Source organism: Lasioglossum baleicum, chromosome 1 (genome assembly GCF_051020765.1).
Source record: "Lasioglossum baleicum chromosome 1, iyLasBale1, whole genome shotgun sequence".
Classification (NCBI taxonomy): domain Eukaryota; kingdom Metazoa; phylum Arthropoda; class Insecta; order Hymenoptera; family Halictidae; genus Lasioglossum; species Lasioglossum baleicum.
Window position 1 is genome coordinate 19,650,799 of NC_134929.1, and position 13,831 is coordinate 19,664,629.

Sequence of the window (13,831 nt, forward strand, 5' to 3'; positions counted from 1 at the left end):
TTTTGAATCATCTATACTATACAATATTAATGATCTTATACACGCAAATTCATGTCCGAGATATGTACTTTTCAAATTGTACAACTTCAACCCCATCTGCCGTGGAAAAACTAAACTACAAAGGCGGGAAGTTTCAAATGTGAAAAACGGTTATTTCAATTGCAACAATGTCATAGTTTAAACCTGTTTGACGACACGAACATTTTCGACATAATTCCGCGTATTTTATAGCGCGGGTACTGGAAACTGTGTGAAACGGATGTTCGAGTCCTGTTGCCAACTGTTCCGGTGTCGATTGTTCCCCCAGGCAGGAAGTTCCGAAACGAATGATTCCGCCGGCTAATTGTAGAAATGTTTTCGACAGCGGTGTCGGTTTCTCATCGCGGAGGAGATTCCGCGGCGATAGAGGAGCCTCTCCGTGGGTAACGATCTTTCGGTGAAAGGGAATCGGCCGGGATGAAAGCGGACATATTTATTATTGTTTCACGTTGCTCTTTTACTTTCTACCGAACGTTCTGCTCACATTCATACGGTGCATGCGTGCCGGTTAAGCACGGACGAGCGTCACTTCCGTGGGACAGACCGAGTCTCGGATCGCAAGAGCGCAGCTCGACGCGGCAGTTCAGCGCAGCGCGCTAAATAATATCGCGTTCTTTAACGCGCCGCTCGTAAAATCTTGAAGAAGCGACGACCGGCTCCGCGCTTTGCATAATTGCAGACCGTGGGGCCGGTAGAACGGATGCGCTTATTAGCTGAAAGCCGCTCGGAAATCACAGTTTCATTTTTTTCCGCAGCGAGACCGGGTTCCACGCCGAAGGTTCGTTTCCCGAACGAAACGGCGCGGCGAGACGTTTCAGTGCACGCTCTCGATGGAAACCGAAGAAGAACGGGGGGCCCCCCACCACGGAGAGGACAGGCACAGAGGATGTGGTTAACCCACGGTCAAATCGTGCTTTTGCCGGGCTTCTGCATCCTGAAACTGACGGCGACAAAAGAGAATCACCGGAACAGAAGTACGCGGGCCCCGTCGCTGCCCCCGCATCCTGTCCCCCCTCCAGCTAAAGCCTACCCCTTTTCACGCGACCTGAGCCCGTCAAATTTTACCTCCAGATAGTCAATTCTTTGCATACAACTTCATACTACTGCATTCATTTCAAGGTACGTGAAGTTACATTTATTTCTTTTCGTAATAATTTTAGTGAATTTTAAATAATTCATCAATACTGTATGTTTTTAAAAATATTATTCTTTAATCTTTCCACCGATGTAGATTGTAGCCTGAACTTTCTCGAGGCAACGTATAATCGAAAAACGATATTGTCTTCTGTAAAAGCGGTTTTAAGAAACCACAAGCTGCAGGATTCTAAATTTCTACATTTTTTAATGTCCGATTATTGAGGGTGTAAAGATGCACACTTGAGGAACTGGTCGATAGATTTATTTCTTTATATTACAATAAAAATCCATGTTTTTCCCGCGGACAAGAATCGCGAGCAAAACGTTTCGTTTACGCAACATTGTGTTTCGTTGGGTGAAGGGTTAAGCTGTGGGGTCTCGTTAAGAAGAGAAGCGAAGATGATCGTGTCGGAGGAATGATTTTCGAGCGGTAGCGCACGTCGTCGCGGATTAATGAAGTATTCCGGGGCCCCTTACGTTGGTGTAGCAACGGTTATTACACGGGAGGAGCCGAGGGCTCGGGCTCGTCTCGGCTGTCCCGTCTCCATTACCCGAGCACCGCATTTCGGAGCAGCACCACCGGTTCTGGTAATTTGCGAAAGGTTCGCCTCGAGTTTTCGAGTGGTTGAAGTCGAAAACCCGGGGGAGCGTGACAGCGTGCTCTGGGGCTTAATCGCGTTTGCTTATTTCCGGCGTTGGTCAGCCGACGGTGCAATTATGTAGGAGCGGAGCTGCGAGCGCTAACTGCCGAGGCGCAAGGGCTTATTTTATTCCTATTAGGGTAAAACGGGTAGCCAGAAGGAGGACAAGGCGCACTGCGGCGTGGCGCGTTCTACTGTATCTCCCCAATTACGTGAAATTAATTTTGGCCCCATTAGTGGCCGGTCACTGGCACCGTGTTAACGATTTTTCCCAGCGAGAACACTTCGAGCACCCCTCCCCTATCTGCTCGTTCATCCGAATAAACCACCGGTTCCGTCCTCTCGAATTTTAAAGTTTTGTGGGAGAGACAGTTCTCCAGCAAGATCGCAATTTTTTTATTAGTCGTTGTCTGTATTAAAGGGGTGAGAAGGATCATTGACGAATAGGGGAAGAAAGGGGTTGCAAATCGAAGAAATTAAAAGGTTCAACATTGAAGAAACTGAGAATTTTAACACTTCAGAAACTTAGGGGTTGACATTGAAGAGATTAAAAGGCCAAACATCGAACGAAACAAAATGATCAAAATTTAAAAATTGAAGAAACTGCAAGGTTCAACATTGAAGAAACTGAGAATTTTAACACTCCAGAAACTTAGGGGTTGACATTGAAGAGATTAAAAGGCCAAACATTGAAGAATCAAAATGATCAAAATTTAAAAATTGAAGAAACTGCAAGATAAAAAATTTCAGAAAAAGGAGGGTGAAAAATTGAAGGGTTTAAAGTTAGCAGAATCCATAACGACGCGAAGATCGGCAGTCCAGATGTCGCTTCGCAGTCCGCAAACGGTGTAAAAGTTGCACGTGCGAATGGGAATGCAAATAGAGAAACACAGAGGCAGTCGATGGCTGCGCAGGCATTAACCCACACGTAAAAGTCTCTTGCAGTATGCATCGTCGCGTGAAAAAAGGCTCGAACCTGTCGTTTAAAGGCCGATCTGGCCCTCGAGCATTATGCACGAGATAGCCGTGGATCGATAGCTGGAAAAAAAGGAAAGAAAGAAAATAAAGAAACCGTCTCCGAACAGCTTTCCAGGGGCTAGTTTTCTCTCTTCATTTGCCAGGAACGAAACGTGTGTCGATCGCAATCTCCCGCGGATTGTTTCCGGCCTGGCGATTACCATCGGGCCGAGATGAAAGTGCTAATTTCTGGTATATTCAATTAAGTTTTACGCCCGCGGATAATATAATGGCCGGCCTAATGGAATTCGCTAAATCTTCCTTGTTACCAGTTGTGTACGAGTTGCGGACAAACCGTAGCGTTAGAATGTTTTCCGCTCGCGTATGTTGCTTATCCGTCGATCGCATCGTCTCTATTATCGCTAACGAACTTAATAACGGCCTGGTAAAAAAGGAACGAGAGTATAACACGAGCGTGGGCTTCGGGAATTATGCTTCGACCGAATCCTGGGTCCATCAGGACCCATGCAAGCGTCGGCGGAGACGTAAGAATTTGAATTAGTTGAAGTTAAGGCAAATTTTTCGGATTCTGAATTATTCTGTATCTTACCGCCTTGAAATTCTTTTGTAGAGTTTACTATATGTTATACAATAAAAGCATGAAATTATAAAGAACATAAATGTGCAGTTGAAATAATTGGAATGTGTTTGTTTGAATGAATTTCAAGTGCCAGCGGTGCGGGGGTAGATCGATCGCGTGCGATCGCGAGCAAGAAAACCAGTGACGCTTTAAATTTCGTATAATATATTTTCCATATAATAATTCTCGCTATACAGACATTATTTTACAAAGCATGATTTATACTATTATGTACTTGTTGCTGCATTACTTAGCGTCGAGCCGCGCGTTACACCGTGAGGCTCGAGATCGCGCCAACATTTTACAACGACCGCCGTCGTTCCCCTAATCTCCTCTTCCTCTTCGTCGCATGTTATCCTCGTTACAGCCTAAGATTTATACATTCATAATACTGGTATTTCATCGCCGAACGCGGGCCACCGTGGCCGTGCAACAGAGCTTCTTCCTTCATTATTCTCCCCCGTAGGAAGCGGCTTCGGAAATTTGAAAATTCGCGAGAAATCACCGAGAAGCTTCGATTGCTCGGACACGCGATACCGCGATCTTCTACGTATACTGGAATCTGAAAAATACTTCGAAATATCTCGTTACCGCGGCTGGTCGGATCGGCAACGTTCTCCCGATCGTTCTGATCCGTCGTTCGATCGCGATCCTCCAACCGCGTGCACATAACTTAACCTCCGCTCGCAGCTATTTACAATTTTCAATTGTCTCGACGCGGTAATCGGTACGCGTCGCACGCGTATTTACAAAGGGCTTGTTTCGATTAGGGGAGCATCCTGGTCTTGATCGCTTAAAGTTGAAACATTCACATGTCAGTTTATTTCGAGATTTCCTGTTATTGCAATTCGGAACGCAAGATAAGAAGCACAAACATATCTTTTCTACAAATCTTTATTTTGAGCTCAAAACATTGGTTCCCCAAGGTTTTAGATTATCTCGTAGTGTCTGCAAACGACTGGAATTTTGTGCAAGATAAATACGTGTTCAACGAACAAATAAATAAGTGATTAAAATGAACAACGTCCAAAGACTAGAAAGCTCCCCAAACCTTTCGAACGTTTCCCGATCTTGAAGACCAAGCTGCTCGGTCCCGGCTATTTTGAATAGTCCGGGCCGTCTGAACGGGTTCGAGAGTGCCGCCCCCCGTACCGTCGCCCGATCCCTTCATTTTTTGTCTGGCAAGCGCGTGTAATTTCGTGTCATTTCAGATTTCTTCCCCCGCAGGCAGACAAGCAGGCAGGCGAGCAGTCGAGCAGGCATGCGAGCGGCGAGGTCCCCCTAATGTCATATTAATTGTAGATTCGCGTTCGGACGCGATTGGCTCGCTTCCTGCCGCGACCATAACCGTGCCCGCGTCTAGCCGGCTCTCCTAACCTATGGTTTGCGTTCGCCTTTCTACAGCCGGGCGAACCGTTCTTATTTTACGCTGTTCACGAAGCAGCTTCAAACACCTTCTTACCATCCCCAACCCCCGCGAACATCGAAGACGAGAGAACTCGAAAGGTGCCAATACACTGGCAAGCAACTCGCGACATTTCTTGCGAGACATTCTCTCTAGCGACCAGCAAGTTGAACTCACTCGCGACTCAGCCAGAAATAGTCTTCGCATTTTCCTCTCTAGCATCAGTTTCCCCTGTAGCGAGTCTCTGCGCGAGGAGAATAGTGACAGCGGTTGGCTAGCAGGTATTAGCAGCGGTAGTGGGGATAATGTGACGTCACGCGTCCCCTCGCGCTGAGTCGCTAGATGGAGAAGCATTCAGAAAGGAACACACATCGTCTGGCAACGCTGCCGTAGTTGCTCCAGCGAAGCCAGACCAAGACTTTTCTCCCACTCTACCTTACGTCACATGACGCGTTTCATCTCTGTCGTACACGTGTCACAATGTCACGCGATTAATCCGGTAATAGCAGAGAGAGGGTAACTACGTTCCCCTCAACTTCCCCGATCTGGCTACGCTGCCTTGCAATGTGTAAACGATATTGGCAAACCAGTCCGCCACACGATGACCAGGAAAGATGTCTACGTTCTCACTCTAAGGAACATTGTTTACAGCGATAACGTGAACACTTTGCCGAGGCACCGTTATGCAAGTTGCCTCGCAAAAAATGTCGCAAGTTCCTCGCCGACGTACTCGTACCCCGAGGCATCGCCGTTAAAGTCTAACGTCGCGCACAAGCTCACTAAACTCCGTGATCCTCTGAAACTGTGCTCGGGGTCCGTTCATCACGGTTTTGTACGTCGCACGAACGCGCCGGGTCCGGGGCCGTTGTCCTAAACGTCCGAATCGCAAACTTTGGTTAACCGCACCGCGCTTCCTCCGTCCCCATTATCCACGAGATATCCCGGATGTCCCTGGCCATGTCACTTCCGCCGTTCCACTTCACGAGGTCTACCTCACAAGGTCCACCTCCTGTTCCCCTCGACGACCTTGGACTCGCTTGATGCCAGCCCCCTCTTTCAATCCTGATCGTCATCGCGACGATGCAACCATCCCCGGACCTAGATATCGTGTATACTCTCTTCGTCGCTGTCGGCCCTTATGCTCTGAGGGCTGTCCTCCCTTTTGATGGGTGAGCCATCGCGGCTGTTGCTCCTGTCCCTCTGCCTGGCCCTGTTCTCCCTGGCGTCGTTGCTCAGGTTCGACGACGTCAGGGAGCCGATGGTGTTGCTGGGACCTGGCTGCAGCATCGCCGCAGGGTATAGTCTGTCGTCCTTACGCATCGGAGACCTGTCCCGAAGAGCTGGGCTCTTGCTCCTGTCCCTCTGTCTCGACGCTCTGGTCTCCCTCTCTCTGCCGTCCGCGATTTCCGGGCTGTCTCTATAATAATAGCTTAGGTTCGACAAGCTAGCATTGCTGGCAAGGGTGTTCAGAGTCCCGCTGGACCCTGCCTGGACCATAGAAGGCGCGTACAGCCTTTCTTCTTTCCTCAACGGTGATCTTTCCCTCATCACGGGACTTTTGCTTCTATCACGCTGCCTAGACCGTTCCATCGACTCCCTATCCCTACCGTCCGCCATCTCCGGACTGTCTCTGTAGTAGTTGCTCAGACTGGACAAACTGGAGCTGGCTGTCAACGAGCCGAGTGGGTTGCTAGGCCCTGGTGCTAGGATCATCGTCGGAGGGAACAGTCGATACGGTAAGGGTTTCTGCAAAGTCACCGCTGCAGAAGCTTGCTGGTAGAACAGTCCGTTGGTTGGTAACGCATGTGCGCTTGGATATGGCCAATAGCGACCCGGAGGGTGGGCTGGGACCGCTGCCGCACTGCTTCCGTATAGCTGCTGGAACGCTGCCACCGCGAAATTGTTCTCCGCCATTATCTCGTAGCCCACGATCGTCTGCCGCTTCCACTTCGTCCTGGAACAGAATCGAAAGATGTGTCGTTAATCGCTGAATCAGTCAATCATTCGATGATTGCCTCGGTCAATGGGAGCTAACTTGCTGCCCCTTGGGGTAGCTGACAGTCTGAGTCTCGACGATGATTGTGAAACTGTCCTTTAGAATTATTTGTCCAGATTGAAAAATTAATTTTTGCACTAATGTATTCGTTACACCGGTCAATATCTAGCAAATGGAAGAAAATTGAAGGACTAGGCGCTACCGTACATTTTGATTTTGTGAAATACATTAATTTTATGGAGCTTTGTGCGGTTGCCCCATTGGCAGTCAAAGTGTTAATGCATGATATCCACAGTGTACAATTAGAACTATAAGTTGAAGCGTGTTCTTAGAGGGTGTGTGATTTTCGACTACGAATTCCGGCGGGACGTATTCAGGGTCACCCGTGTAGCCGTTCATGATTTCCCGCAATTTCCCAGAATCCACCCCCTCATCCCCTAAACCCGGCTGCCTCAGCCCCATCAGCCGACGATCTCCGTTCACGTATGTAAATCTCGATCTGGGACAATTACGTTAAAACGGAGTGGCGTGCCGGCGAGTGGTTACGTTGGCCACACTGTCGGACGGCTTATTATACTAACAAATAGCCCGTGGAGTTTCACTGCCTAATCATCGCGTATCATGCCACGCGCGCCGCTTCCTACGCCGCACCTGCGAACGCGAACGCGCCCTTAGACATCGCAGAGATATATCGTTCCGCGTATCGATCGCTGTTCCACGCTGATCTCGAACTACAGGATCGACCAGCGCTTGAGGAAATAAGAAAGTGATCGTTCGCGAATAAAAAAACAACGAGCAGTTGGTGCCAAAATATCGAGATAAATGCTCTCCAAATTAAATCATACTTTTCTCCTCTACCTTCCTGTGCTAGTCTGGCTCTTATGCTAATCCAGATAGACTTTTTGGTGTATTATAAATTATAATCTATAATCAATTAATCTAGTCCTCTCTGTATGTATGAATTATTCGCAGAAGATCGAAGAACTAGCGTAGCATTTCATATCTACAGAAAATTTATTAGATAATTCTTATTTCTATTATTTAAGACATCTATTCTAAATATTGATGAAAGATTGATTTACACTAACGAGCATAACTGATTCAACACACTTAAAGTCAGAATAACTTTTTTACGAATGGACCAAACGACTTCAATTTCTCTGTAAGGCTAGAAGAATTAGTTTAGTAAATGACGTCTAAAAAATATTTTGAAAAAATACATTTGGTCGGAATTGCGAAAAAAAATAGTGAAAATCTATTTTTACTACTTATGATTAACTATTAACTATATTAACTATTTTTACTATCACTATTTACTTTATTTCTACTTTATTAAAATAGTTACTATTAGTAAAAATAGTTTTACTATTAGTAGTAAAAATCAATTCTCCTAGCCTTACAGAGAAATTGAAGTCGTTTGGTCCATTCATAAAAAAGTTATTCTGATTTAAAGTGTGTTGAATCAGTTATGCTCCTTACTGTACGTAATCAGTAGACTGCGGATCTTTATGTAAAATAAAAAATGTTTGCATTGACTGTGCAAAACACAGGGGCCAAATAAAAATTTAATTCTTCTTTTAATAATCTTATTAAGGTGAAACTAATACACTGGTGGCCCTAAATCTTTTTAATACCTCCATTGTTTTAAATTGTACGTACCCATTTTTGTCATACATGCATAAAATCCGCAGTCTAGTAATCAGACTTATTCTCCCCAGAGGACCGAAAGCACAGAAAATGATTTTCGAATGTTTACCTGTTCGAAGGACTGTTACGTTTGTTTGTCGCCGAGAGGAAAGAAACCTCGCCTCGAAATCGTCGGGGTCCATTGTTACGGCGCTGATTGCACGCGTAGGACAAAGAAAGAGACCCGCGGGATGATAATGGCGTTTCAATTGAATCAATTACGCAACTCGTTGCGCGGCGTGTAATTATTAAAGAGCCGAGAGGGAAATTGCAGGCTCGCATCGAGCGACACCTGGTCATTTAGTGATCTCGCTCGAGTTACAGGGCGCATTACGCGTTTGTTATTACCGTAAACGTAACGCCGGGACTTATTGTACCCGTGATGGGACTGCGTTTGTGCAACATCGCGGATGAACGCGGAGAGCTCTCGAGTGTTTCTGCTCTAGAAGAAACTGTTGAAGTTTAAGCGGTTTTACTAGATTATATTTTTCGTTGGCAAAATTACTCTATGTACTTCAGGATGTGTACTTTTGAGTAGCGCACCGTTAGCTAAAAGAAGATTTCCGGATTTCGCACAGATGGCGTGACTAACTAAAAGCGATCATAGCAGACCGCCTCCAAAAAATGATGTGACTAAAATTTCGCTATGAAAAAATTACTAGAACTACTTCCAGACATGTACTTTCGAATACCGAATCGTTTTATAAATTAAGGACTCCAGAATCTCTCCGAAAAATTCCAAACTCGCCCACTGTGTGCATAGATGGGCGTGACCGTCCAATCGACGGAAAAATAATATCGGTGATTACGTTTACCTGTGATGAACGCCGGTTATACGGGTAATCGATCCCCGTTTACGGTCTCTCTCACGGTCCGATAATCCGGCGTATCGATCGGTCGCATCGGCTAATTACCGGCGCGGTAATTAGAAAATCCGGCGGCGATTCGGCGTCCGCAAAATTTCCGGATATTCGAGAGTGGACTATCCTGTGGCCGGCGACGGTCACTGACGGTCACCGACGGTCAAACGTCGACGATTACCAACGATAAATCAGTTGGAAACGGCAGTACAACCGCGCTCTCCCGATTAAAGGCCGTGGCGATTCGCTCGTTGCGGAATTCGAGACGATAATTAACGAGCCGCCGGGCCCGGGGGGGCATTCGTTACGTTTTTCCATGAAAACCGTCGGAAATTTTAAAAAATCACAGGCGAAAAAAAAACACAGGGGCTATACCTTCGAAACGAGGCTGCGAATTTCACGGTACGGTGGACAGAATCGTGTGGAGGGGCGCAACGACAGGGGGGTGCAGGGACGAAGAGTTGTCAGGTAATTAATAATCAAGAGATCCGTGGCTGGCAAGGGACAAAGCGGCTCTAACGGATATGCAGCTCGCACGGAAAATTCGACAATTAATATATTTCGTGGGGTGCATCCTCTCCCCGCCTCTCTCTCTATCCCGCCCCCTGTGCCATAGTCATCCTCGTTCCTCCGCAACGGTGCGCATCGTCGAAAAATGTGGGCCACTCTCTCGCGATCTACCCCCCTGGCTCTCTCTCTCCCCCCTCTTTTGTGACGCGATGGGGAGAGGAGGGGGCTAGCAGTAAAATCGTTCATGAATTTTAAACAGGGCCCCTGTGAATTCAGCCACGATCATTTCTCATTTTTCTGGCTGGCACGACGACGCGGAAAAGGAGAGACCGAGAGACGTGGAGATTCAAGTAAAGGGGAAAGAGAGAGAGAGACGAGAAGTCGCAATGAAAACCACTCGTGCGATTATGTGATGAGTAATGTTTTTTAATACCCCCACCGTTCACCAGGGGTTGGCCCGGTCATTTTCGAGTGCAGCCACTCTAAAACACCCTTAATTGCCGTGCCGGCTCTTTGTATCGAGATTGAATAACCGGAGGGAGAGAAAAAGAGAGAGAGAGGGAGAGAGCTGGAGGGTCGGAAGTGGCGGCGGAAAGAGCGAGGAGTCATTGATTTATCGTTCTCGAGAGGTTCGCCGGGTGCTGCCTCGGATCTTGAACAACGACGAAGGGTGAAAGGAGGGTAGAGAAGTGTTAAGAAAGTGTAACGATCGCTTCCATCGGGGCTTAATGATCGTCGACTTTTCGAGACGCTGGAAAGGGCCTGTTGTTACGGCCACTATGGGAAAGAACCCGTAGAACCCGTCCCTGGTCGCCAATGAACGAGCGTGTCGCGTTACCTATTATCAGACTGCGAATCTTTATGGAAACTAAACATTTTTAATGCTGAAAACGTTTCTTCCTACAACACTTCGTTTACCGACGACGACACTTTATTTGACGATCGCTTCATTTTCATTCTGTTTTTTCTACCATCAGTGAATATCATATTCATATGTCGTAATTAGAGTGCAGCTCTTTATGCATTTATGGAGAAATTAGTTGGGTGAAATATAAAACAGTGACATAGAAAGATTAAGCCGCACACATTAAGGGATGAAATCGATTTTTATTTCATTTTTACTTCCCAAAATAATGCTATCGCCAATGAATGTTATAAAATCACATTGGTTAGCATTCAATTTTTCAATCAAAATAAAAATTGTCTGCATCAATTGCAAGGAACAGAGGAGGCACATACAAGATTCTCTTTTCCTTCGATAATCTTATAAGTTGAAAGTAATGTATTTCTAAATTCGTTTAATCCCTCCACGGTCTTAAATTGATCCAGTCCGTTGTTGTCGCGAATGCATGAAATACCGAAGCTAAACGTTTACGGAATCGTCGATTGGAGGCTTATCGAGCGTTGCACTTCCGTTTGCACCGCAGCGCAGGACGGTGCGCCTTGTGGACAAGGGGCCCCAGACAGAGAGTTTACTTAAATCAACGAAGGATAAAAAATTACGCGACCGATGCGCGGTTGAAAGGGGGAGGAACGGTGCACCGAGGGGGAGAGTTAATGCATTTATAATGGTGGTTGGGACTGGTCGGTGGTTTTGCGGTTCCGAGGCCGCGCGACACTAATGCACCCAAGCTGCCGCGCCGGCTCGGTTGCGATAATAATGGCGCGACAGACAGAGAAAGGAGTCCGCCGAATAGGGCGACATATTTTTCAATTATTACTTGCTTCACTGACTACGGGGACACATGTTCCTACGGGATCGGCTTCTCTGTCTGTCTGTCTATATTCGTCTGTCCTTCTCTCTGTCTCTGCGAGGACAGGCAGAAACCGACTGCTGTATCAATTCACCGGGCGCGTGTATTATTACCACCATAAACGGGACGAGCTCTTGAATGCACGCACCGCGCGATACAAAGAGACAGCAGAAATAGCAAAAAGAAACGAGTTCGCCTCGCTGAAGTACACTGACTCCCATTAAAGGGTTACATACTTCTACACGGTTGAAAAGTACGGGAACTAGAACCATTTTTCTAACGAGTTACAAATAATAAATTGAAATTCTGATTTGTTTCACGCTTCCATTTTTTGTCATAAATGTATAAATACTGCATTCTAGCCACGAGAAACTCCAGGGGGTTAGCACTAGCTATCCAGTTATCCGGCTAATCGACGCAAGGGTGAAGCGTGCTCGCGAAGAACGAGCAGAACGAAAAAGCGTGTCGAAAGAAGCGTAAAGTTACGTGTGGCGGTAGAAAGTTTATCGGAAAGCGGCGACGGAAAATCTTCTAGGCCAGCGGTGCTCGACCCGCGGATTTACATAACAGGCCAATTTCGGGCTGGTTCGTAGATAAACAAATTCGCGAAAATACAGTCGGGCAGCAAGGGCGGTGGCGGGTAACGAGCCGAGAAAATGGCGGTTCTCGTCGGCTTTCGCCTCGGCGAAATCGCGGGCGGCTCTGTATTTTTAGACGAGAACACCGAAGCGGAATATTATAGGGCAGATATAGGCCGACAAATGCGCATGCAAATAGATCGTTATGCCGGTCACCCCCGCCCTCTCTACTCCCCGTTATCGTTGGTCGGCCGATTAGCCTCGTTTTTCTAGCTATTTCGCGAAATTCCGCGACGGCGTGTACTTGAAATCGTACATGAGATCACCGGGGCCTTTCGTGACACGAATTTTTCTTGAATCACGCCGAGGAAAAGAGCAGTGGAGCGAAACAGGGAGGGAGAGAGACAGAGAGAGAGCAAGAAATCCGAAATAGCACGAAGACGTCGTACATCCGTCGAGACATCCCGATAAGACTCGTATGTCCTTCACACGTCCTTGCTAAGGACCTTTGTGAACGTCCGAAAATAAATACACATGCAATAACACTAGCACACTATTGTGTATACAGTTAGGAGAACAAAAATATTAGCACACCTGGCTTGTAATTATACAAATGCATATGAATTCAAGAGATACCTCAATATTAGGTTACGTTTTTGTATTAATCATAACTGTTGGATCTGTAATTTTAGAGTATTACAAAAACTGTTTGGTCAATTACAGAACAAAACAACTAATGGAATAAAATAGTCGTAGAAACTACAAAAGAAATGAGTGAATTCCATGCGAGACAAATTGAAAGTGTTTAGGAACGATAAGGGATTACACAGGAAATATTAGTTGTGTAAAATAAATAATGCACTAATACATTTTAAAGTTTAAGCCTTGCGAACGTCCTGGGGTGTCCGGCAAATGGGCGTAGGACGTTCGGACACGAACTGAACGTGAAACGGACGTCCTATGGATGTACTATCTGGCATAGAGAGAAAGAGAGGGAGACGGGGCCCGAGGGGGGAGGGAAAGATCGCGTCGAAACGAGCGCGTTTGACTAGCCGAGAAATCAAGACGATCCGTTATAAAGCGGTTTAGCAGAGGCGTGGGAAGCTCGTGTGTTCTTCCGGCTGGTGTCGACGAAGCCTCAAGAAACAACGGAGCCCCGGATTCTCACGATTGCGATGTATCACGACGTGTTAGCCGATGTCGCCACGCTGTTACACGGCGCCGCGTCGTGCGAGAGAACGCGCGAAACGTAAAAAACCACCGTCTCTCTCTCTTTTTCTTTCACGCTCGGCTTCTGTCGAGAAAAACGCGCGCGGCTTCTTCCCTGCATTTCTCCCTCGGTTTCTTTCCTCCGGCTTCGCGGTAGAATTTGCACCTAATTTACTGTTTCAATGGAAATGTTTTTGCGGGCGAGAGAGCGCGCGCGTCTCTAATTAACAGATCGCGCTTTCCGCGACTCTGCCACACCATCACATACCTGGCCTCTTCGCGGCTTCGATACAACAAGCTTCTCGTAATTGCTATATTTACGAGCCGAGGCTGCTTTCTCCGCGCGACCCGACCGATTATTTTCTGCAATTAGCCGGCGTAATTAAGTGAGCCGACAGGCCACCAGGCTGCGCTGCTCC

General features: G+C 46.9%; 1 protein-coding gene across 1 annotated transcript in view; it reads right to left on the bottom strand.

The window, feature by feature from the left end:
* Positions 1-1,289: 1,289 nt before the first annotated feature.
* LOC143208048 (uncharacterized) overlaps positions 1,290-13,831 on the bottom strand; it is a 37,888-nt gene continuing 25,346 nt past the window's right edge. Inside the window, exon 3 of the mRNA XM_076422101.1 lies at positions 1,290-6,773. Within this exon, the coding sequence (XP_076278216.1) occupies positions 5,918-6,773 (856 nt within the window). The 3' untranslated portion in view covers positions 1,290-5,917. The remainder of the gene's footprint in view (positions 6,774-13,831) is intronic.